The sequence below is a fragment of the Leucopleurus acutus genome (assembly GCF_964270905.1).
Source record: "Leucopleurus acutus genome assembly, chromosome: 5".
NCBI classification, from domain to species: Eukaryota; Metazoa; Chordata; class Mammalia; order Artiodactyla; family Delphinidae; genus Leucopleurus; species Leucopleurus acutus.
Window position 1 is genome coordinate 67,669,443 of NC_139147.1, and position 26,451 is coordinate 67,695,893.

Here is a 26,451-nt window from a genome sequence, read left to right on the forward strand (position 1 = left end):
AAGCAGTGGATTAAATCCCCACAATCAACATGATAAACCCTGCATGTTTGGAATACAGGAATAGACAATGAATGTTCCTAAAATTGAGGCGGTGGACTTCGGAGCAACTGTAGACATGGGGTTTGCTTTCTGCGTCTGATTTGTTTTTGGGTTTAGGTTTATCTTAGTTTTTAGTGCTTGTTATCATTGGTGGATTTGTTTATTAGTTTGGTTACTCTCTTCCTTTTTATTTAAAAAAAATTTTTTTCCTTTTTTCTCTTTTTGTGAGTGTGTGTATATATGTTACTTTCTGTGATTATTGTCGGTTTAGGTTTGCTTTTACCATTTGTCCAAGGGTTCTGTCTGTTCGTTTTTGTTGTTGTTTGTTTTTGTTTGTTTTCTTTTTATCAGTGTGTGTGTGTGTTTCTTTTTGTGATTTTGTCTGTACAGTTTTGCTTTTACCATTTGATTTGGGGTTCTATCTGTTCATTTTTTTCTGTTGTTTTTTTTCCTTCCTTTTCTTCTGAGCCATGCGGCTGGCAGGCCTTGGTGCTCTGGCCAGGTGTTAGGCCTGAGCCTCTGAGGTGGGAGAGCCAAGTCCAGGACACTGGACCACCAGAGACCTCCAGGCTCCACATAACATCAATCAGTAAGAGCTCTCAGAGATCTCCATCTCAACACTAAGACCCAGCTCCATACAACAGCCAGCAAGCTCCAGTGCTGGATGCCCCATGCCAAACAACTAGCAAGACAGGAACACAACCCCACTCATTAGCAGAGAGGCTGTCTAAAGTCATAATAAGTTCACAGACACCCCAAGAAACACCACTAGACACGGCCCTGCCCACCAGAAGGACAAGATCCAGCCTCACCCAGCAGAACACAGGCACCAGTCCCCTCCACCAGGGAGCCTACACAGCCACTGAACCAACCTCACCCACTGGGGGCAGACACCAAAAATAATGGGAACTACGAACCTGCAGCCTGTGAAAAGGAGACCACAAACACCGTAAGTTAAACAAAATGAGAAGACAGAGAAATATGCAGCAGATAAAGGAGCAAGGTAAAACCCCACCAGACCAAAGAAATGAAGAGGAAATAGGCAGTCTACCTGATAAAGAATTCAGAGTAATGATAGTAAAGATGATCCAAAATCTCAGAAATAGAATGGAGAAAACAGAAGAAACGTTCAATAAGGACCTAGAAGAACTAAAGAGCAAACAAACAATGATGAACAACACAATAAATGAAATTAAAAATACTCTAGAAGGAATCAATAACAGAATAACTGAGGCAGAAGAACAGATAAGTGACCTGGAAGATAGAATAGTGGAAATAACTGCCGCAGAGCAGAATAAAGAAAAAAGAATGAAAAGAACTCAGGAGAGTCTCAGAGAACTCTGGGACAACATTAAACACACCAACATTTGAATTATAGGGGTCCCAGAAGAAGAAGAGAAAAAGAAAGGGTCTGAGAAAATATTTGAAGAGATTATAGTTGAAAACTTCCATAACACGGGAAAGAAAATAGTCAATCAAGCCCAGGAAGCACAGAGTGTTCACTTCCTAACACCATCCACAAAAATAAACTCAGAATGGATTAAAGACTTAAATGTAAGGCCAGACACTATAAAACTCTTTGAGGAAAACATAGGCAGAACACTCTATGACATAAACCACAGCAAGATTCTTTTTGATCCACCTCCTAGAGAAATGTGAATAAAAAACAAAAATAAACAAATGGGACCTAATGAAACTTAAAAGCTTTTGCACAGCAAAGGAATCCATAAACAAGTCAAAAGACAACCCTCAGAATGGGAGAAAATATTTGCAAATGAAGCAACTGATAAAGGATTAATCTCCAAAATTTACAAGCAGCTCATGCAGCTCAATATCAATAAAGGAAACAACCCAATCCAAAAATGAGTAAAAGACCTAAATAGACATTTCTCCAAAGAAGATATACAGATTGCCAACAAACACATGAAAGGATGCTCAACATCACTAATCATTAGAGAAATGCAAATCAAAACCACAATGAGGTATCACCTCACATCGGTCAGAATGGCCATCATCAAAAAATCTACAAACAGTAAATGCTGGAGAGGGTGTGGAGAAGAGGGAGCCCTCTTGCTTGTTGGTGGGACTGTAAACTGATACAGCCACTATGGAGAACAGTATGGAGGTTCCTTAAAAAACTAAAAATAGAATAACCATATGATCCAGCAATCCCACTACTGGGCACATACCCTGAGAAAACCATAATTCTAAAAGAGACATGTATCACAATGTTCATTGCAGCACTATTTACAATACCCAGGACGTGGAAGCAACCTAAGTGTCATTGACAGATGAATGGATAAAGAAGATGTGGCACATATATACAATGGAATGTTACTCAGCCATAAAAAGAAATGAAACTGAGTTATTTGTACTGAAGTGGATGGACCTAGAGTCTGTCATACAGAGTGAAGTCAGAAAGAGAAAAATAAATACCGTATGCTAACACATATATGGAATGTAAAAAAAAATGGTTTTGATGAACCTAGGGTTACGACAGGAGTAAAGGCACAGATGTAGAGAATGGACTTGAGGATACAGGGAGGGGGAAGGGTAAGCTGGGACGAAGTGAGAGAGTAGCACTGACATATATACATTACCAAATGTAAAATAGATAGCTAGTGGGAAGCAGCTGCATGGCACAGGGATATCAGCTTGGTACTTTGTGACCACCTAGAGAGGTGGGATAGGGAGGGTGGGAGGGAGATGCAAGAGGGAGGGGATATGGGGATATATGTATACATATAGCTGATTCAGTTTTTTATACAGCAGAAACTAACACAGCATTGTAAAGCAATTATACTCCAATAAAGATGTTAAAAAACTAGTGTGACAGGAAGAACTGGATGGGCTCAGTGGCAGAGGCTGGGCTTTCAGACCAAGGAGAGCTGGTCCTCCTGCCCTACCAGCCTGTCTATCATACCAGTACCTGCTCCACTGGAACCTGAGTCATGGACTCAGACAGCAACTTCCTGCCTGGATTCTGGACACTTCTGTGTCCTCCTGGCCCTGTGCACTGAATCCTGTCTCTCGTCATTTTCTTTTTATTCACCATTTTAATTTGTTCTGTGGTCAAGTGGCCCTCTTTTTTTTGTAGCTGATTTACTCCCTTTGATGTATATACTAAACAGTTTTTTATCTCTATACAAATACCATGATTAAGAATAAGAAAGTATTATGAAAAGTATTGAAGGACTGTATAAATGAAAAGAATATAATTATTATTGCTTTTAAGTGGGGAATATTAAATAAAAGTGCTTTGAAGAAAACATAAAGCTTTCATAATGGTCTGAGCTATTCATGAGATGGAAATTCATTTTACAAAGGAGGAAGTTGAGGTGGAGTGAAATCAAGTGATTTGCCCAAGAACCCAGAGTTAGTTTGTGGCACAGCCAGAAAAGAAATCAAGTTCAACACAATTTCTATAGTTCATGTTGCTTTAACTGAACTGAATTATATCTAGCAAATATGCAAAGATTTATTTACTGCTAGCATCCCTCAAAATGTCAATGGAGATGGTAGAAGTGGCATCTGTGACCCATATACTCTACCATTAAGTTAAATTCTCTGCCAACAATACTTCTCATACTCAAACCACTTTTTTGTCCATACTGTTGTATATCTTGCTCAATTTCACTCTTAAACTTTTTAAACTTATTTTTTTGAATTAAAAATATATCTGTCTTATGTTTTCTATAAGAAATATCTAGAGGTTTTATCTACTTTATTAGCCTGAGAGTTGTTTAAAGCCAAAACTATGTGTATTCCTTATATACCCAAAGCATCTCAAATCGAACTTAACATCCTATAGTGACTTACATTATTTCCCTTCATAATTCACAACAGTTTTGAATCTGCTCTATCTCTGATGTGGCAGCAGGCCCAAATGTACATATAGCCAAGAACTCTTCCAAGGTGGAATTTCAGCCTTGTGGACTTATCACTCCTTATATATTCTATATCCAAACTGATCTAATTGACATTTACAGAACATTACACACTACAACTGAGGAGTTCACATTCAGGTAACGGGGAGTCTTTGCTTTTGCATGGTACCATGTTAAATGAAATCTGTATATATCAAAAGCTTTACATGTCCCTGATATCCATGAATTTCAGTTAAGACAGCACTGTGCAAAGCAAGGACAGCTTGTAATGGAACATTCACCACTATAAAACATATGGAGTGCCACAAAACAAGTCTGAAAATACTTCAAAGGACTGAAATGACAGAGTATGTTATCTGACATGACAGAATTAAATTAGAAACTGATAACAATAAAACAGCAAGAAAACCCTCAAATATTTCTAAACTAAGCAACAAACTTCTAAATGATCCATAGGTTAAAAAAAAAAAAAAAGTACATATAGCATCCAGCATAATTCACCCAAGAAATACTTGTTGGATTGAAATGAACCCAAATGTTGAGGTTGAAACATTTTGACTAGAAAGGATCTGAAGGAGCATATAGAAAGTGCACCTTTATTCTTCTTCACCATTGGAGCTACTGAGAAAAGCCTTAGGCCTAAAGAACAATACTTTCTTCCACTACTGATTTAAGTAGAAAGTATGTTTTAGGAAAATGTTATGGAAATAAATGTCTATGGGTGATGCTCAAAACTGAGTAGTAAAACAGATCCTTCAAAAAGCATATTGTCATACAATATGCTTCAGTCAGCACTTTAAAATTTTCAAATGTAGAGATTTTCTTTTTTTTGGTCGTAGCTTTCAAAATGTTTGAATCCATTACTCTAATTGTACTTTCAGCCAAATATTGCACACCTGAAAAAACAATGTGGAGCATCGTCTCAAGAATTAACTTGTTTTGGCTACAAAACAAAAAACCCTAAATAAATACATATACCTTAGCTGCGTTGATGAAACATGTTTGCAATTGCCTCCCCAAAACCAGAAAATTTTCTACAGCTGATGGAAGTAATTCATTGTAAAATTCCTCTGCATCTTCTCCTGGTTCTAAGCCCACACAGCAATGGCTGAAATAAGAGCACAAGTTTGTGATTCAGTTTGTGCTAATTATAAATTTTAGATGAATGCTAAAGCTTCTATAGACACCATGCCTTAATGAGAATTTTTAGTATCTTTCTTTTGTTGCCAAGCCAATAAAGAACTTTTACAGGAAAATTAGTGTAACAACTTTCTTAACAAGTAACAAGTAAACAGTGGTGTGGATTTTGCCTGTACTTAGAGCTAGGCCTTACCTGTCCTAAAAACTTGTCAATCCTTCAGGAAAAAAAATACACTTGGCTCACAATAAAGAGAAAGAGGCAAGTTTTCAGTGAAGGGGCTACACACACTCTAAAAGCAATAGAATACCATTCAAGAGTAACATATGTGTTAACTGATACATTTTACACATCAGATAGCTGAAAAATAGCTAGGGTAGCATTAGTCTACAAGGGACAGATTATCAATTTTTTCCAACAGATCTACTTTCCTAAAATCTGAAAAATATCTGACTGCACATTCCCTACATCAGAAGAGGAGACAGCAAAAAGTCTAGTAGGAACAGTTTACAATATACATTGAAAGAGAGAAGGTTATTTAGAGAAATGGGTCCTCTTGAAACCACACATAAAGTCACCCCCTGGATATGAAACGAGTATATTCAAAAGCCTCAACGGTAAGAATTATTTGTACAGACTAATACCAAAAAAAGTCCCCAATCCAAGAATGGTCTCTATGTGTGTACTCTAATAAGTAAGTATCGATGTTAGAGGCTTGTGCAGACACTGATAAGCAACAGTGACTACATACTGAGTACACTAAAAACTGACTAATGCTCAGTGTCTTTTTTTTTTTTGCATATCAGTTCCTAAGGTCAATAGACTTACACTCACATGTACCAGTTTCTCTTTTCCCTTTGGTTTCTAAAGTTAATTAAGAGTACTATTTTCATTGAAAATGTTAATAAATGAAATACATTTTTTGTATGTTCACAAACATGGGGATTTCTTAAGACTTGGAGTCCACTTCTGAGAGCCTAGCTCCATCAATATTTCCATGAGCTAACATATCTAACAACACAAAGACATAAGGCTTTATTTACTTAAGTAAATAATTAATCTTGAAAATTAAGGTATTAAAAAATATTACATGTGTTAACTGTTTTTCCTAACTGTATACCTTGAATCTGGCCTTTATCTATCTATGTTTAATTATAAGCAGTTTCAAAAGCTAAGATCCAACTAGTACTGTGCATTTTCAGTTACTTAATTAGGAAGTGGCTTAGACACTGAGAACACCTGATTTATTTTATTGCCTCCTATATGAAAAAAGATTTTGATCTTTTTCTCATAATTTCTAGCATGGCTGATCTAGCATCTACTGATCAGTAAATGCTGCTTCTAAATTTATTGACATGATTTGGGTTACTTAATGAAATATACAGTTGAGACAGCTATACCAATACACTGTGAAATTAAGTTTCTGTATCTCTTCTTCTGCAGCCCTTTGCTTATGCCTTTCATTTCAGCACCTATTTCATTCTGCCTTGTATGATAAATTCACATGACTGTCATCCCATGTCTACTGTAAGTTTTTCCAGTATAGAGCCAGTGCCTTAATCTCTTTATTTCTTCAATATTCTTTAGTCTTTAGTCTATTAGGCCCTTGGGATTCAGTGGTGAGCACAAGATCACCATCTTCGTAGAGCTTATGGAGTGAAATTGACAGTGAAATATTCACAAATACAGTTAGGAATAATAATATATAGTATGAAGGAAAAGTACATCCATAACATACCATGGGATGCCAATGCTTGTTAGCCAAATGAAGAAAAGAAAGCAAATGTTGAAATTAAGAATCTACTCGGGCTTCCCTGGTGGCGCAGTGGTTGAGAGTCCGCCTGCCAAAGCAGGCGACACGGGTTCGTGCCCCGGTCCGGGAAGATCGCACATGCCACGGGGCGGCTGGGCCCGTGAGCCATGGCCACTAAGCCTGCGCGTCCGGAGCCTGTGCTCCGCAATGGGAGAGGCCACAACAGTGAGAGGCCCGCGTACCGCAAAAAAAAAAAAAAAAAAAAAAAAAAAAAGAATCTACTACTATATCCCTTAACAACAAGCTGATTTATTGTTCATTTTACCTTAATATCTGTGTAAGCTGGGAAATTGTAGTCCAACCACCCTGGATTCGAGAACAATCTTGACTGAGGACCAAGAGGCAATACTGAATGAGATCATAACAATATATATCTTGTTTGACTTTCTTCAACTCTGAGCTTCCAAAAGGTGTGTTGTTTATTATTTCTAAGGCAAAAGGAAATAAGATATACTTATTTTTGCTCAATAAATCCAAGAGTTATCCGTATTTTTATAGGTTGAATAATGACTAAAAATACATTAAAAAGGAAAAAGAAATCACTGCTTTATCACAGTGTTAAGATTTCACTGAACAAATTAAAAACAAATGCTAAAATTGTACCCGTGATGGAATTTGTTTTGTTAAAGTGTCAGCCGATCACAAAAAGATTTTCTTACCTTTTAACTTCAACAGTATAACAGGGACATTCTGCTCAGGACTTATTGCAACTTCAGCAGCTAGAGATAAGATCCTTGGGTCTCTACCCATTGGCTTCATTTCTCATACCACCTATATTTGACAGAATCAGAAAAATAAAGGTCAACAGCCTAAAACATTCACCCCCTAAATAATGTTTGAAATATAAATGACAGCAGCTTTGCTTGGTTCAAGAAGTGAAGGGTAGATTTTTCTCATTTCTTCCTTATAGGGAGAAATTGGTTTTTCCAACTAGTGTACTTCTAAAATAGCTAAAGACCCTTATACCATACTGTAACAGCTACACTAGGTACTGTTTATTGTGCACTCTCTAAGAGTCAGAAACTGTGCTTGGTGCTTCACATTCACTCTCCCTAATCTGCACAACAATCCTAGGTTTGGAGTTAATTTTCTTTCATCATAAAAGAGAAACTGAGTGTGCAGAAATGAGCTAATACAGGCCTAAGACTGATATCTTTTTTAAAGGTCTTCTTACAAGGTTGGCCCTTGCCTGGTGTCTAGGAACTTGGATTTCAGGAGGGTTTCCACCAATTTCCTAGTATGACTGGCTCACTGGGCCTAAACTGTTTGTAAAAACAATGTGGTTTATGTTGAACACCTGCTTTCCTTCCTGAAGTCTGGAATTCTGATATGCAGTAGCAGAGGATGCCTACATGACCATCTCCAATAAAGACTCTTGTCACTGAGTCTCCAGTGAGCATCCCTGGTAAACAACACTTCAACGTATTACTACAACTCACTGAAGGAGGAATTAAGCATGTCCTATGTGACTCCGCTGGGAGAGGACCCTTGGAAGTTTGCACCTGTTCTCCTCTGAATTTCACCTCATCTGCCTTCTCCCTTTGACGATTTTCCTTTCTATCCTTTTAGTGTAATAAATCATAGCTATGATTATGATTATATCCTGAGAACTATGAGCCCTCCTAGCAAATTACTAAACCTGGAGTTGGTCCTGGGGATTCCCAACACACAATTCAGAAATGTTATTATAAGATAACCAAAGCTTGTTTATAAATAGCATAGTGAATAAATCAATTATCTTAAAAAAATCCACATCCCAATTCAATTTGTTGCTAAAACTTTTCTTTAAAAAATTTAAAGAAAATTAAATTCTTTAATTAAGGCATTCAAAGCTCAAAGACACCATTTTAAAAAAAGTATAATCTTAACTTATTTATAATAAATACTAACATATATTAAGTGCTTACTATGAATTAAGCACTGTGCTAAGTGCTTTCATATGCATTATCTCATTTAATCCTCACAACAGGACTATGAGGTAGAGCCTTTAATCACCTACATTTTACAGATAAAAAAAAAGTAAAGTTTGAAGAAGTTAAGAAACTTGTCATGGTTCCACCAGCATGTGGTGGAGTCAGTATTCAAATCCAGATCAGTATGAATCCAATTTCCATTACAATGTTCATTATATTCCTTCCCACATAAAAGAGTAAAGAAACACAAAACATATTCCCAAATAACCTACTTCTCACTTTTTAAGCTATTATTCTTCATAACTGGCACCACAGTTCACCCTTTATATTAAAGAGTTGGGGACTTCCCTGGTGGTCCAGTGGTAAAGAATCCACCTTCCAATGCATGGCATGCAGGTTCGATCCCTGGTTGGCGAACTAAGATCCCACAAGCCATGGGGCAACTAAGCCCACACACCACAACTACTGAGCCCACACGCCTCAACTAGAGAGCCCGCGTGCCGCAAACTACAGAGCCCACACGCTCTGCAGCCCACGCCACAACAAGAGAGAAAATGTGCAGGCCATGACTAGAGAGAAGCCCGCATGCCGGCATGAAGAGCTTCCGTGCCGCAACGAAAGATCCCACATGTTGCAACTAAGACTCGATGCAGCCAAAAATAAGGTAAATAAATAAATAAAATATTTTTTTTAAAAAAGAGTTGGCCATAATACAGGATCCAAAAATCATTCCTTTTTAGGTAAAATACAGATCATTAAAAAACAAGTTTTCTGGAAACATTTTTAAAGAAAGCCCAGCACAACTCTTGGCACATAAACTTTCTAGGAGAGTGGATATAGTTATCTCATTCTTTCCAATGGCTGCATTATGCTATGTTTCCTTTGTAAAAGAGTATCAAAATATATTTAAACATCTCCTCTACTGGAAGTCATTCAGAGTGTATGCTAGTACAAGCAATGCTGCAATGAATATCAAAGTATATGTCTTAGGTACTCATGATAGTACTCTGTGGGATGAATTTTTCCCTTGCAGTCAGATGGCTGGGTGGCAGGACACATATTTTAAAATTTTTGATTAGATACCAAATTTTTCTCCAAAATGGGTGTTCCAATTTATACTTCCACCAACAATGTATGAGGGTGCTCACTTTACTATGCCTTCAATAGTACCTAATGTTATATTTTATATTTTTGTCAGTCCGCTAGGTGAAAAATGGTATCATCTTGTTTTGTTTTGTTTTTTTATTTTGCGGTACGCGGGCCTCTCACTGTCGTGGCCTCTCCCGTTGCGGAGCACAGGCTCTGGACGCGCGGGCTCAGCGGCCATGGCTCACAGGCCCAGCCGCTCCGCGGCCATGTCGGATCTTCCCGGACCGGGGCACAAACCCGCGTCCCCTGCACCAGCAGGCGGACCCTCAACCACTGCGCCACCAGGGAAGCCCAATCATCTTGTTTTAATTTCTATTTCTTTGATTATTAGGGAGGTTCAGCACGTTGCATGTTCACTGGCCATTTATTCTTTTATATATTTTCTCTTCACATCCCTCAACAATTTTTCTATTGGCTTATCTTATTCTTTTGCAGACGCTTTAAGTTTTTCATACATGGATATACACCCTTTATCTTTTATATTGGCTATGAACACTTTATCCTCATCTGTCGTTTATTTATTAAAGCTTGATTATGGTTTTACCATAGTTTTACAATTTTTATGTAGTCAAGTATAACAATCTTCCCTCTATGACTTTGCCTTTGGTGTCATGCTTAGAAAGGTCCTCCCTACCCTAAGAGCTAAAATATAATCTAATTTTTTCTACTGTTTTTATTATTTTGTTTTACTTATATCTTCAAAAACATACTTTATTTATATCTTCAATACAAATGTAAGTTATTTTTGTGAGTGGTTTAAGATAGGAAGCTATAACGTCAGATGAGGTTACAGATTGGTGTAAAAAGAACAAATGCACATAGCTATCATAAATTTCTGAGATAATTTATCATGATGGATACAAGAGAAGCAATCTGAAATGTCACTTGGGTATATTTTTAGATTCTATTTAGTCCATTAGTCTATTTGTTTCTTCCTGGGCTAGTACAACATATTTCATTTAGATGTATGTTTAGAGAAAATTCACATTAGAAGGTAAGCTTCACAAGGGCAAAACTCATACCATCCTTGGTGGCTGCCTTCTTACCTCTTTGGTTCACTGTTATATTCCCAGAGGCTAAACTAGCACTTGGCACGTGGTAGGTACTTAGTATTTATATATGTTGAAACAATGAATAAATGCACAAACTTTGGGTATTCCAAAACCTCAATTTCTTGATGCTCCGCTTTTCTCCTGGTTATAAATGGAAACCTCAGACTTCCGGTTGAAAGCCTTTTTAAAGTAAAATAGATTCACAACACTGTTTTTCCCCTCTGGCTAATATAATAAAACATCACTAAAACATCATCACCACCACCAAACATGCGTAGGGCTCTATGATAGACCCAAGGTTCACAAAGATTTTATACAGGACAGATTTCCTGCTCACATTCTGGTTAGGAAAGAAAAGTATACACACAGACCTATATACACACATATGTAAAATACGTTACATGCCAAATAGGTGACACAGATGATAAGAATAAAGACCACAGAGTCAGAGGACAGGGTTTCCATGAACAAGCTTTCTTACCTGTAAACAAAATAATAATTCCTACCTCCTAGAGTAGTTCAAGGTTTAGAAAAGAAGGCAACCACCAAAGATGGCCCTAAAATGTTGCATGACAGTAAAGTCTCAAAAATAATAACCATTCAGAGAGCTTTTACTTTATCCCATGAATTGTTTTCAATGCTTTCTTGTCCTAATTTAATCCTCTCAACAACTGTAAGGTATAATAAGCACTATTATTTTTTCCTCCCATTTTAGTGATCAGCATCCTTAACTTTGGTTTGCACAAAGTCATACTGTACAGAGTATGAAGCTGGGGTTCAAACCCAAAGATTCTGGCTTTAGAACCCGAGCGCTTAACTACCACAGGGAACAGTCTTAGTCCGCCTTAAAAGAGTAGAATTTGGACAAGCGGATAGGCTGCGAGAGACACATTCATCTACCTGCCTGGAACAATAAATTACAAACCTGGCGACGGTAGCAGTTAAGTAAGAAAGTTTTCGGATTACGTAATTACCCTGAAAAACCACCACTGTTATGGCAACCATTTGTAAACCTTCTCTTGGATGCTTCTCTTCTAATACAGCACTTCTCTCATCTTTACCCTTAAACTCACGAACTTTTGACAGAAAAAATGAAAAAAAAGACAATTATTTTTCAATTATTAATGCTATTACCCTGCTGCCAGAGCACAAGGTCTGGCCTTGATCTTTTGGGAATTCGGTCTTCAGGGCCGTGCCGTTACCGCCGCCACAGATCACTGTGAAGAAGATAAAGAAGGTAACCCAATGGATTCCAGCTGCAAGTAATCCTAAATATCTGCAGTTCCAAACTCTGAAACTTTTTTACCCGCCCCACTTCACCCTCCTCCCTCTATCCCAGTCCTTATACCACCAGGAACTTCCTCTGGAACATAAGGTCAAAAAACGATCGCTGAGGCAACGGCGTCGCCTTCAGTCAGGTCCACCGACCGCGTCTCTGAGGCCACGGGCGTCTCTACTCCGGATTCTAGAGCCGGCTTTCGTGCCATCTGGCCTTGGACAAGACATCAGGCCTAGTGCCCAGGCTCCGCCCCTCCCCCGCCTCAGTTTCCACACCAGATCTCCACAGAAAAGGCGTGGAGCAGGCCGATTCTCCCTTTAAGAGCTCCTACAAGACGGGTCGCTTGGTCCAGAAGCCTGCGGTCCGGGCCTCCCGGTATCCCGGGGCGCTCTCCTTCCCCAGCCGCCCAGTCAGGTCGGCTACCTCAGTCCTGCTTCACGCTGCTCCGCCGAATAACCCCGCCCCCACCGCGCACCTCAGAAACGCGGCGTGCCGGGGTCTGCGTGCGTCGCAACGTGGGAAATGGAGCCTGGCTGCAGGACCAGGAGCCTCGGGGCCAAGGGGCGGGGCGCCAATCTCCAGGAGGCCAATCAGCACGCGAGAGGCCGGGTGGGACCGCGCTTGTCGGCTGCGGGGCGGAGGCTATGGTGGCCACGCCCGCGGCGGCCGAGCGCCTGTTCTTCAGGCTGAGTTGGCAGAGGGTAGTGAGCGTCGGTGGCCGAGGCAGAGTTGGAGCCGGAGGAGAATGATGAATGGAATCGCGGGAACTTCGCATATTGACAGTCGCGAGCGGGTTCTCAAGTTAGGGGAGAGTTTTGAGAAGCAGCCGCGCTGCGCCTTCCACACTGTGCGCTGTGAGTGAGGACGACCCCCGGGGAAACTGGGGGGAGCTCTGGGTATGGGGGTGCGGAAGCACAACTCTCTCCAAGTCGTGTTCGAACAGAGGCCCCCCACCCCTTATTCTATGGGAGAATGCGGTGCCCAGCGCGACCCGCTGCCCTGTCCGGAGTGCTAGGGGACCGGTGGAAGCAGCCTGGTCGAGCAGGTGTGGGTAATTCTGAGCAGAGAGATTTAGGTAAGACCAGCAGGTAGAAAGGGACGCTTTGTGGAGGAGGTCTACAGGGGTGACTATGGGTGGAGGCAGACGTGACTGGCGGATCATGCAGAGGTGGTAAGGAAAGTATACAGTTGACCCTTGAACAACGCAGGGGTTAGGGACGTCGACCCCGCGCAGTGGAAAATCCACGGACTGCTATCTCTGCCTCAAAAACGAAGGAATCGATACATGACTCACCCAAGATCCCGAAGCTGAAGCCGTTTGGGTAGAATCAGGACTCAAACTCTAGTTTTTTTCATTACACGTATTGTGATCTCTAATGGAACACAGACTTTTCCCCACACTTCGTTAATTTAAAGATCTGTAAGATGAAAATACAGATACTCTATTTAATGGAAAAAAGCCTCATGTAAGTGGACCCGTGCGGTGCAGACCGGTGCGTGTTATTCAAGGAACAGCTGTAATAAGGTGACAAATGGAAGGGGGCAAAGGGAAATGGGAAGGGAAAATGCCTTTAGGTTGGTAGGGAAACATTCTCTCCCTTCTTAACTTTTGGTGTCTGGCTGATGAAAATGCCTTTAGGTTGGTAGGAAAACATTCTCTCCTTTCTTCACTTTTGGTGTCTGACTGATGAGGGTTCTTATTTACTGTGTTCCTGGAGAAATATTCTGGACGATTCTAATAATCTGTATCTCTTTTGGACCCCTGATTTCATTCAGTCACGTATCAAATACTGATTATCACTGTACTGAAGGGTGTGTTATGAATTTATTAGAAAGATATTTACCCCCTGTGATTTCTCCTTTTGGTTTCCCTTTGTCCTCTGGAACTAGTTTTGATACATTTTTCTCTTTTATGTTATTGAGGCTACCTCAGTTCTGCTTCAATAGTTGGATGCTTTAATAGTTGGATGGTGTAGATTCCAGGAAGGAAAATATAGTATATTATGATTTGGTATGTAAAACATTCATTTTTTGCATAATAGCCCTCATAGAATTATAGAGTGGGAAGGAAACTTTGAGATCATTGAATCATAACCTCTTATTTTTCTGTGGCCAAATTGTAAAGTAGGTATTTTTTCACTTCCTCTTTCTAGCCCTGCCCTTCCTTAGTGTTTCATCATTCCACCCTTCTCAGTCATTCTGTCCTTAGACTGTTCAGAGATCTTTATGGTTTTTACTCTGAAGTGTTCCATGTTTCAATTAAAACTCACATTCTCCAAAAGTTTACTTAAGTTGTACACAATCTAATTACAGTAACTCAGAGTAAAGGTATGAAAAACCAATAAGTTTAACTCTCCAAGGATATATTTACATTTTATGAAAGGATTTTATTAAGCAAAATTAATATCCGGTTGATAGAATAAATGGGGGCGATATCTGCAAACAGATCTTCAACACTGTCCCTTCTTTACCATACTTTGTGGTCTAAGACCTTGAAACAGCTAGTGCTGGCTGTGCAGTTTCTCTCCTTCTTCAGCCCCATTTTTCATAAGTATGATATAGTTCTTACCTGGTTTCTCCATGCCTTTCTCTCAAGTAATAACTTCCCTCTCCTTTCCTCTTCTTTCTCAGGTATGCAGTAATCTTAGTATCAGTTTTTTTAATGATAAGGTTTGAGATTACACAAATTTGCTCAAGAATCTATTTTCGTGTAACTTGGGTATATAGTCTCTTTTTAAGGGCATAAGCCCCAAATTAAGTGAATAAGAAATAGCCTTCGAAAAGCACTTTGCAGGTGCTTCAAAGCCTTTTATTTATAAAAGTTCTCAAAATGCTGGAATCGTGTCTTCAGAATCAGAGTATCGGGTGATCCTGTTACAAGAATGAAAATAAACAAAACAACAATAATAATAACCACAAAAACCCCAAATGTTTGAATACACCTTTAGTCCTGTGGAAGACATCAGAAAGGTTTTCAGCCCTTAGTTTTATTCTTGTTGAAGCAGACAGAACCGTTCTAGATTTATTAAAAGAAAACCAATCATTATCCTTGAGGATAGGTTCATTTCCCATATGATTCTCATCCTTAAGGACTCAGAGTGAGGGATGGAAACTGTAGAGTTTCATACAGGCAGGTGGATATGATTTATTTATTTGTTTTAAAAATTGCACATTTTTCTTTCTGAAAACCAAAAATGTTTAGTATTTTTAATTATCACTACTACATATAAAGATATTTTTTTTCCTCAGGGAACTGAAGAAGAACTTTGTTTCTATTTTCAGAAAAATATACTCATGTTTAAGCTCTGTAATAAAGTAGAACAGAAATACACACAGATAATACATTAATTTCAACTTTTTATTAACATGTAAAATAGACAATTCACTTTAAGTTGCTGAGCTCATCTTATCTATAGAATGAAGCAATAAATTCAGCCATTCTATCATTTTTTATTAAAATTATGAACTGCCCTTAAATTGATAGGTGTGTGAAAAATACAATATTTTCAATATCAGTTTTATATAATGCTTGAAGCTTTCATTCATTCACTAAATGTAAATATCTTTCTAAATCTTCTAAGTTTTTTTTAACAGGTAAGGCTGTAAACATATATATTGAAAATATCATGATAATTTGTAAGGATGGTTCAAATATATTTTAGCATGACATTTATTTATTTAAAATTTTTTTTATTGAAACATAGTTGGCATACAATATTATGTGAGTTTCAGGTTTCCTACATAATGATTTGACATTTGCATACATTATGAAGTGATCACCAAGATAAGTCTAGTAACCATCTGTCCCCATACAAAGTTATTACAGTATTATTGACCATGTTCCTTATGCTGTATATTATATCCCCATGACTTGTTTCTTATGTAACTGGAGGCTTGTACTTCTTAATCCCCTTCAGGGTGGACCTAATTTATAACAAATCAATGTTACCTGGGAGAAAGTAGTATTCTATCTTTATGTACTTGGGTAATGATGCCTGTTCAATACACTTGAGGTTTTGGAAAAACCTGGATGTGAATTCTGACCTCCACCACCTATATGTGTAATGTAACTTTGGTAATATTCTCGAAGCTTTCAGTCTCAGTTTTCTTAAATGTAAAATGGAAATTGTAATATCTACATTTCAGAGTTTCAGGATTAAGTAAGATAGTATAAACAACTTAGCACAGTTTTTGGTGCATGGTAGAGAATAAATAGTAGTCACCATTATTATTGAAGGGTTATATTCATGTGTGTATGCAGAGTGCCAATAAATGTACTTTACCTAGACTTTCAAAAAGCATTTATCGGGCTTCCCTGGTGGTGCAGTGGTTGAGAGTCCGCCTGCCGATGCAGGGGATGCGTTCATGCCCCGGTCTGGGAAGATCCCACATGCCGCGGAGCGGCTGGGCCCGTGCGTCCGGAGCCTGTGCTCCGCAACGGGAGAGGCCACAACAGTGAGAGGCCCGCGTACTGCAAAAAAAAAAAAAAAAAAAGCATTTATCAGGGCTTGGCAGTAAAACCTATCAAAAACATAGTCTGGCATGTGGTAGGGAAGACGTGGGATGTTCTGTAAATGATAAACTTAATGCTTAACAGCAGATGCTTCACTGGGTAGAAGAGTTTGAGCAATAGGACCCATTAGAATAAATTTTGGATTTGAGCTAGTACTAGTTTTACAATTTATAACCAGATAAGGGAATAAAGATTGAAATTCCTAAGTTTGTAAATGACACCATTTTTTCCTGTCATGAAATGATGAACTCATGGACAGTGACTACAGGAAGATTGTCTGAGGCACCAAGTGGAGCCACTCCCAAAAAACTGGTTGTTAAGCTTTGGTATGGGCACACATTAGAAAGTACACTAATGAAAAATAGGATTGAAATTATATTTACAATTAATGTTCTCTGATTAGTGTGGTATACTGGAAAGGGTATGGGTTTTGGAGTTAGTTGAATTAGTTCAGATCCCAGGAAATAAATTTATGTTACTAATTGTGGACTCTTTTGTGAAGATATTGACATTGTGTGATGCTACAGCCAAAATAGTCAGAGAAGTGATCAACAATGATAGGAAAAGTGTTGAGAATAAGGCAGGAAATGTTTTTCCACTCTTTATGTAATATAAGTAATTGTATTGTAAATCTGAAGAAAATAACATAAATGAAGGAAATCCAGAGAAAATAAATGATAAAATTAGTGGTGAGGCTTCCAAACCAAGAAGAACCAAAAGAAATAAACTATTTAGTCTGGAATCATTCCAACTTAGAAGAGAATACATTTGACATTAGAAAACATATGGAAAGCATGAACATGAGATTATTCAACAAATTCTGTAGTTCTAGAGCTATATTTAACCCCTTGAATCTCAAAATTTGTATACTTAAAAAGAAATTTCTTGTGTGAAGGTAAATAAAAGACAACACTACTTAATATAACAAGTAATAAAATGTGGAATTTATTCTAACAATAATAATTAGAAATATAAATAGGTTCAGAATAGTTTTGATGGACTTACTGGTTATAAATTCCAGCTCATTAAGCAAACCTACAGATATTTTGAGTACATTTCTGTCTGTTATTGGTATCACATATACTATAGGCATTTATGCATAGGCTTCAAGGGCTTGTGAATCCCTTGAAATTATATAGAATTTGATATGTAAGTTCATATATACATATTTTAAGCATGTATTACTTTTTTAAAACTTAATTAATTTTTAAATTTTTGGCTGCATTGGGTCTTTGTTGCTGCATGCGGGCTTTTCTCTAGTTGCATCGAGCGGGGGCTACTCTTCATTGCAGTGCACGGGCTTCTCATTGCGGTGGCTTCGCTTCCCTTGTTGTGGAGTATGGGCTCTAGGTGCACGGGCTTCAGTAGTTGTGCACATGGGCTCAATAGTTGTGGCTCGTGGGCTGTAGAGTGCAGACTCAGTAGTTGTGGCGCATGGGCTTAGTTGCTCTGCGGCATGTGGAATCTTCCTGGACCAGGGCTCGAACCCGTGTCCCCTGCATTGGCAGGCAGATTCTTAACCACTGCGCCACCAGGGAAGTCCCCATATATGCATTTTTATGCAGAGAGGATCTGTAGCTGGTCTATAATTTTCATCAGATTCCAATAGGGACTTATGACTATCCCTCATCTCCTAACACCACCCCTCCAGACACATGCATATACATAAAAGTTTAGAACTGTGGATCTAAGGCAAAGAGGCTATATAATATGGGCTGGGTAGAGTGTGTGGCTTGAGTTCCTTGCTTATCTTTTACTGGCTTCATTACTTTAGAGGAGTTCACCATCAGTAAAATATGGTTGAGAATATTCAATTCAGAGAGTTGTGAAGATCAAAAGTAATGATATAAAGAAAAAAAATCTCTTTTTAAACACTAAAACAGAGGTTATAGATTTACATCCTATCAGCTGATTTTGACTTTAGGGATGCTTTTTTTGACCCACACAGTTGTTGTTTTAACATGATTTGGTTGTAAATACCTAAAAATCAAGATCTTTTATACAAAAATCTGGATTACCAGCCTCTATTTAAAAGAAACCGGAAGATAACCTGGCAACAGCAAAGGAATTCTGTATCAGAATTATTTTCAGTCATTGATGTATATATATATATTTTTTGAATTTTATTTATTTTTTATACAGCAGGTTCTTATTAGTCATTGATGTATATTGATGTGAATTATTTTTAAGTGACTTTCATATCTTAGAGGTTTTTAAACTTGCTCAGTATGTGAAATATCTTAGCACCCTGTGTTCCCTCTAGGTGATATATTTTAATGACATCAGTTGAATTATGATCTAATTCAAAATGAAAACTTATTTTAATTTCTTCTGAAGTGGCAGATTTGGTTAAATTTACACATCTTTTAGTGGTGTATGTATCCATGAAAAACTCAAGCTGTTAAACTGAATAAGTTTTCTTTAAATTTTCCCCATGAATGTGTGTTTGCTGTGTTTTCATTCATTTTGTATTCTGCTAGGACAGCAGACAAGTGGTAGTAGGAGCCCAAGGTGGTTTAAGAAAAATTTAGGGGAGAAAAAAAACTGAAAATTGAAGATGTTCTACTGATATCGATTTTTAGAAAATCGTCAAGATACTGACATTATTTCATTTTTAGCAGTGGAACATCGTAGTCTAGTTCATCTTGATCTAAACAGGATCCCAAGGGATCATGAAGTGAGGAATACTGTTTTAGAGTGTAGCTATTTCTTTTTTTCTCAGAATTATACATACACAAATAATCTGGATTGTATTTTGTTTGTTTGCAATATTAAGACTCTTCTAAGCTTTTTAATTACTGGCTATTGAAAAATGATTTATCACTCTGAAACATGCTCATATTTTTGATACCCAGGTATTCAGGTATTCTTCCATCTTATAAAAACCAGTATCTATATCTATTTTTAGATGACTTCAAACCTGCTTCTATTGACACTTCTTGTGAAGGAGAGCTTGAAGTCGGCAAAGGTGAACAGGTGACAATTACTCTACCAAATATAGAAGTGAGTATTTCCATATATTTAAACTAAATAGATGTTTTTACAGGATTTCCACTAAATTTAAATGAAAATGATTGTACAATTCATGTAGTGGTAGTCATAAAAAATTAATAAATATAGCAAAGCAAAAAAATCATATTTTAAACTATCTTAAGTAAAACAATCTTAAACTCTTAAAATTTACTTTGTAAGTTTCAAGAACTATCATATTAAATGATTTGAAACAATTGGAGGTCTAAACAGATATTTATTAAATCACTATTATGAGCCAGATTTTGTTCTCCAAACTAGGAATAATAACATATGCCCTGCCATGTAGTCCTAATCTGTTACAGCAGACAGACATATAAACATCTATCTAGTGCTATAGATTAGAACAGAGACAAAATTCTGTTTAAGCACATAAATGGAATTAGATACTCTGCCTGGTGGAATCTTTTTTTTCCCTGCGGTACGCGGGCCTCTCACTGCCGCGGTCCTTCCCGCCGCGGAGCACAGGCGCCGGACGCGCAGGCTCAGCGGCCACGGCTCAGCGGCCACGGCTCACGGGCCCAGCTGCTCCGCGGCACGAACCCGCGTTCCCCGCATCGGCAGGCGGACTCCCAACCACTGCGCCACCAGGGAAGCCCTGCCTGGTGGAATCTTGAAAGGCTTCATAAAGCATATGCTATGTGGGCTGAGACTTAAAGGACAAGTGGAATTTCATCCGTTATAAGAGGAGTAGAATATTCTAGGCAAAAGGAACAGTATGTGAAAGGCTCCAAATGGAGAAAGGACAAGTGGAATAAATGAATGAATGTAGTAAATTACAGAATAATGAAAAATGATTGATAGGAGTAGAGACTGGAAAGGTAGGTTGGGACCAGATTATAAAGAATCTTTTATGTTGTAATGTAGAATTTTGAGATTATGTCATAGGTATTAGAGAACCATTAGAGGTTTTTAAGCAGAGAGCTAACATGATTAGATTTGTGCTTTGGGAGTGATTTTAACAATGACTTAGGGAATGGACTGGAAAAGAAAGAGACTAGGTCAGGTAGGCCTTTACCAAAATTTTGCCCATTTCAAAAATTTTCAGATATATCAAAGTAATGCTGTCAAATACTGTTTACATAAATATGCAAGTTCTTTGTTGTATGCTCTAGTTTTCTCAGTCCTTGAGTTAGAAATTTCTTAGCATTCAACCTAAGTTTCTTTTTCCTTTTATACTGACTTGATCTATTCTCAAAGAAAACCAAGACTAACTTTATACTCTAACATAGAAAACACTGGACTTTCTGAGATTCTTTTACATTGTTTTAACTTTTGTAATAGGAATGGTTTTGTGCTAGTTCATCCACATTCTCTTGTATACATTTATGTGATGGCTTGTCATGGTTAGAGGTATAGCAAGCAAGCTCTCTATCCTCTATCTAGCCTTCCATCTGTTTCCTTTTGTCTGTCAACACTATATATTGAGACCCCACCTATATGTCAGACTATATGAGTTGCTGCCTCTGAAGGTTTCCCTAATGTTAATGAAATTTGTGGGTGCATTTTATTGTATATTTCTCATTTGCTCCCTTAGAAATTGAAGAAAATGAAAAATCAACTCAGTCTGAGACATTGTAGATTAGTAAGCCTTTGTATTACTCTGTTTTTAAAAAGTGTTCAGATTCTGGTGTCTCTAAAATAGTTTGGATATTAAGTACCCAATAATCTAAGGCTTTTTTTGCTTTATGAGGTTTATTAAAGAAAAGCCCAAATCATTCACTTAATCTTAAAAGTTATTGAAAAGCCTCAGGTGGATAACAGGCACCACCTGTTATCCTGGTCTCAGATTATAGGATTATTGATCAGTGATGATTGGTTTGCAGAACTTTAGATGAGTTCTTCTTTGCCACGTAGCATATTATTTTCTCAAATTGCAATCCTCCCATCCTCATCCCTTGCATTGTCTTTCTACTCCAAGCAGATGGGGATTCTTACATTTATTAATAAACCTTTTTCATTCACACATAATCCTGCTTTAATCAAGAGTTACCATCTACCATGTGTTCGATTTTGGTCTCAATTGAAAATACTTCTTGAAGGAATGACAACTATAGGAGGAAAATTTCAAGCTTCAAATTGTAAATTTATGAAATAGCAGAGAAATCATTTGGGAAAAAGTAGTTCCCTCCCCACCTCAGCCCACCAGAGATATGTCCAAAATGACTACGCCTCAATATTTTTGTGTGTATATGTGTGTATGAGAAAGGGAGACGGTTGGACAGACAGTCCATATATGCATATACTTTCTGTGTGGTAAGTCCTTTGCTAGGTAGCTGTTAAGAATACAGAGGTAGGGACTTCCCTGGCGGTCCAGTGGTTAAGACACCACACTTCCACTGCAGGGGACACGGGTTCGATCCCTGTTGGGGGAACTAAGATCCAGCATGCCATGTGGCGTGACCAAAAATAAAAATAAAAAAAGAAGACAGAGGTAGACTGGACGTGGTAGGTGTCCTAAAAAATATTATCATTTAATGAGGAAGATAGGAGATAATTGATTAAAATTTAGTAATGTAAGGACTATCATAAAGATATACACAGAATATTATGGGAGTACAGAAGAGCGGCGATTCAGCCTGGGGAGGGAGAGGAGACATCAGGATATGCTGTCTTGAAGATGAGTTGAAATTACCCAGGTGAAGGAAAGAGGGAAGGACCCCTTAGAGAAAAGAAAGACGTGGGCTAAGACAAAGCAACAAAAGAGTCTGTTACATTTGAAGAACTATATATAAGACACTATGGCTAGGTAAGAAAGGGTGCATATGGGGACATAGTCGGAGATGGTATTTAGGAATCAGATAAAGAAGGGCCTGATGTGTAATGCAAAAGAATTTGAATTTTATCCTGTGAATCTTTCAGATAGCTGGAATGGAAGAGAATTGTTAAAATTACCACTTGCTAAGAGCAGATTTTTTTTTTCTGCTGGGCCTACAATCCTTGAACAATTGTGAATAAGAATAGAAATTATATTCTCAAATTTTGTGGAGTTTTACCCCTTCATTAAAGAACTTCTTCAAATAAGTAGGAGGTTTACATTTCTTCACAGTTCTTAATTTTGTGGAAATGTAATGATTATTAGTTTGAGGCATTTATATTCTCCTATTTTCTTTATCAACTTGCTTTCATCATCTTGGTGAAAATGCCTAGAAGCTTGGAGGCATTCCATAAAATAGAATTTTTATTATTATACTTTTAAGAGTACCTTCAGGTTCTGGTGTTTCTTCAATAGGGTAGATTTTCTAATTCTCATTCCTCTAGGTTTTCTTTGGTAGTATCAAATAGAAGAAACTAATAAAAATGAAGACTGTTAAGGGGGTTAATATTGGGCATTTACAAATCTCTCTTTTTTGTAAACAATTCTCTATGGTTGACTGCTATAAAATTTCAAAATGTTGACTATTGAAAGGAAAAGATTTACTTGACTGTTATGATTTGTTATTGGTGTTGTCCAGTTTGGCATATTTTTAGTGCTATCTTGTGAGGTACTTTTGTGGACTTTGATGAAATAGCCCACAGGAAACTTCCAGCTACACTTCCTATTATGCAATGAGTGCATCTCTAGTGGTTGCTCAACAGCTTTTGCCCACAAACCCTGGACTTGTGAGAGTTCCATATGTCTGATGGCTACTATGCCACTCTAGATGACGCTGTTGGTCAAAGTCCCTTCCAAGATGAGCCTAGTCTGATTCTTTCCATTGAGTTTACTTAGCTTACATGGGAAAATAGCCTACCATGTTCTTGGGACTTCAGCTTATTTTAGGACTTGACTCCTATTTTAACGTCCTATTACAGTTATACTTCTAAATGAATTATATTTTTATCATTGTATAATAAACCATTTTTACCCTGTTTCTGTGATTTTAAGGTTAAATACCACCTTGTTTAATATTAATATTGCCACCTTTGCTTTCTTTTTGTTTGCATGTTCATGGAATCTAAGTGTCTCTTACTTTTATTTAGCTTACATTTTAAGTATATCTTTTGTTAACAGAATATTCTGTTTCATTTTTAAACCCATTTTGACACTTTTCTATTTTTATTAGGAGAATTCTATCCACATTTAGTTCAAAGTTTTTATACTTGATTTTTATTTCTATCTTATAGTATGTGTATTGGTTATTTTAATTTGTTTTCTTTTTTCTGTTCTTTATTAGTTTTGTCAAGCATCTCTTCTTTCTTTTCTTTTTCTTTGTTTTCCCTCATGTTACTTTGGGAGTACTATTGTACTCTTCCATTCCATTACTGATTACTTTCCTTTCCTGGTATTCATAATCAGGCATGATCAGATTTGCCTGTTAGCAGATGGGAAATAAAACTAGAAGGAGAGTAGGGAGGAGGATAACAGTAATCTAGGTGACCTGATGATTGGGTTCTGATGTTGGGTTATAGCAGTAAACATGGAGGTGGTAGCATGTGTTCCATAGTTATTCAGAGGCAAAGAGAGTTCATATGCTTCGGAGTTTCCTGGTACCTTAATAGTTTAATACCCCTTTCTTGGAATATGAAATAAGAGGGCAGAAATTGAAGTTTAAAATAAGAATGGTGCTCAATTTAATGAGGAAAAAAGTTTAATTTAAAAAAACTTGTTCAAAGTATAGAAGGCAGGTACAGGAATTGTGAAAGGCTTACTTAACTTGTTATTTATGGTAAAAATGTTCATATTGTTCACATTCAACATTCATTGAGTACCTGTGAAGAGCTTGGTACTTCAGGTGCTAGGAGCAATAAAAAATTTCTAATCCAGTCCTCCTCCTTCAGAAACTCAGAGTACAATAATGTATTTTAAAATGTTTTCTAAGTAAGAATACAAGTATTTTTTAAGAAGAATATATTACATGACTCTCTTAAATGTAATTTGGAGCCCTTGGGTTGCTATTCTGGGGTATCTTACTCACTTGTTTTTAGTCAAGACGTTTGAAAAATATACTTATCAGCCAAGTAGGCCCAACTTAGTTTTGTCATGATCATGCTTCTGGCTCTCTACCTTACAGGGCTTCAGCTAAGTGCTCTGCATCTCACTCTTCTAGGGGCCACTCCAGATATGTCCTTATCTATGTGCTATGCATGCTTGACTTCCTGTAGATCATTTTTGTTTTAGAAAAACTTGTTCCTTACTTTTGGTTTCATAATTTTCTCTCCCAGCCTCTCAGAGGTCTCTAACCTACCCCTTTTTTATGGCATCCTCAATTACCAAATTTATCTCATACTCCTCTGGTAATGTGTTAAGCCTCTAATGATTGTTAACTTTTAAAATATGATATCCCCTGGGACTTCCCTGGTGGTCCAGTGGTTAAGACTCTGTGCTACCAATGTAGGGGGCCTGGGTTCGATCCCTGGTCAGGGAACTAGATCCCGCATGCCACAACTAACAGCCTGCATGCCTCAACTAAAAGATCCCGCATGCCGCAAAGAAGATCCCACATGTGGCAACGAAGATCCCACGTGCCACAACTAAGACCCGGTGCAGCTAAATAAATAAATATTTTTTAAAAAAATGATAGGCCCTTTAGTCTTTTTTAGAAGTCATCTTTTTCTAACCTGATCTAACATTACTATTGTATTTGGCAAAATTGTTATAATCAGTGCTTTAAAAATTTAATATACTTTTATAAAGTTCAAAACCAAGCAATTATAGGGATACATATATGTGGGATAAAATAAGAGAATGAGAAAGATAAAATTCCTTCAGGGTTGAGGGAGGCAGGGACAAAGGATAGAAGAGGAGCATAGGTAGATGTAGGTTATTAGTAATGACCAGGATTCTTTAACCTTCTATTATGGAAAATAGAATAGTATAATGAACTCCTGTGTACTTACTGAGCTTCAACAATTATCAACATTTTGCTAACCTTTTTTTTGCGGTACGCGGGCCTCTCACTGTTGTGGCCTCTCCCGTTGTGGAGCACAGGCTCCGGACGTGCAGGCTCAGTGGCCACGGCTCATGGGCCCAGCCGCTCCGTGGCATGTGGGATCCTCCTGGACCGGGGCACGAACCCGTGTCCCCTGCATCGGCAGGCGGACTCTCAACCACTGCGCCACCAGGGAAGCCCCGCTAATCTTTTCTTAATAGAGCTTCCTACTTTTTTCCTGGCATATTTTAAAGCAATCACAGACATTCACAAATGCTATGTATGCATCTCTAACTGATAAGGATATTTTAATTTTCACCTAAGTACCATGGTAACCCTGCTATTATCACACATAGTAGAATTAATTGTAATACTTGGTCCATATTCATGTTTTCATGATGGTTTCAAAAATGTCTTTTTTCAGTTTTTCTCCCTAGAAATCCATATAAAATCCCTATATTGTATTTTTATTTATTTATTTTTACTGAGGTTAATTTACAGTTCTGTTAGTTTCAAGTGTACAGCAAAGTGATTCAGTTATACATATATATTCTTTTTCAGATTCTTTTCCATTATAGATTATTATAAGATATTGAGTATAGTTCCCTGTGCTATACAGTAGTTCCTTGTTGTTTACCTATTTTATATTCCTATATTGTATTCTGATATTATGTTTCTTATCTCTTTTATTCTGTAAAAGTCCCTCCCCCCTTTTATGCCACTGGTTTGTTGGAGAAACCAGGTTAATTGTCCTAGAGAATATACCCACATTCTGGATTTCAAATT

At 37.7% G+C, this 26,451-nt stretch overlaps 2 protein-coding genes across 3 annotated transcripts in view; one reads left to right on the forward strand and one right to left on the reverse strand.

The window, feature by feature from the left end:
- IQCB1 (IQ motif containing B1) overlaps positions 1-12,759 on the reverse strand; it is a 43,642-nt gene extending 30,883 nt beyond the window's left edge. The window contains exons 1-5 of one of the 2 annotated variants that reach the window (XM_082839773.1): positions 12,694-12,759; positions 12,126-12,208; positions 7,537-7,648; positions 7,143-7,305; positions 4,905-5,034 (exon numbers count right to left, since the gene is read on the reverse strand). In XM_082839773.1, coding sequence (XP_082695899.1) covers positions 4,905-5,034; positions 7,143-7,305; positions 7,537-7,636 — 393 coding nt within the window. In that variant the 5' untranslated portion in view covers positions 7,637-7,648; positions 12,126-12,208; positions 12,694-12,759. The remainder of the gene's footprint in view (positions 1-4,904; positions 5,035-7,142; positions 7,306-7,536; positions 7,649-12,125; positions 12,209-12,693) is intronic. The other variant, XM_082839772.1, reaches the window with a different exon arrangement.
- Positions 12,760-13,015: 256 nt separating this feature from the next.
- Positions 13,016-26,451, forward strand: part of EAF2 (ELL associated factor 2) — a gene marked incomplete at both ends in the record, with an annotated part of 55,717 nt that continues 42,281 nt past the window's right edge. Inside the window, 2 exons of the mRNA XM_082839929.1 lie at positions 13,016-13,124; positions 19,692-19,786. Of these exons, the coding sequence (XP_082696055.1) occupies positions 13,016-13,124; positions 19,692-19,786 (204 nt within the window). The remainder of the gene's footprint in view (positions 13,125-19,691; positions 19,787-26,451) is intronic.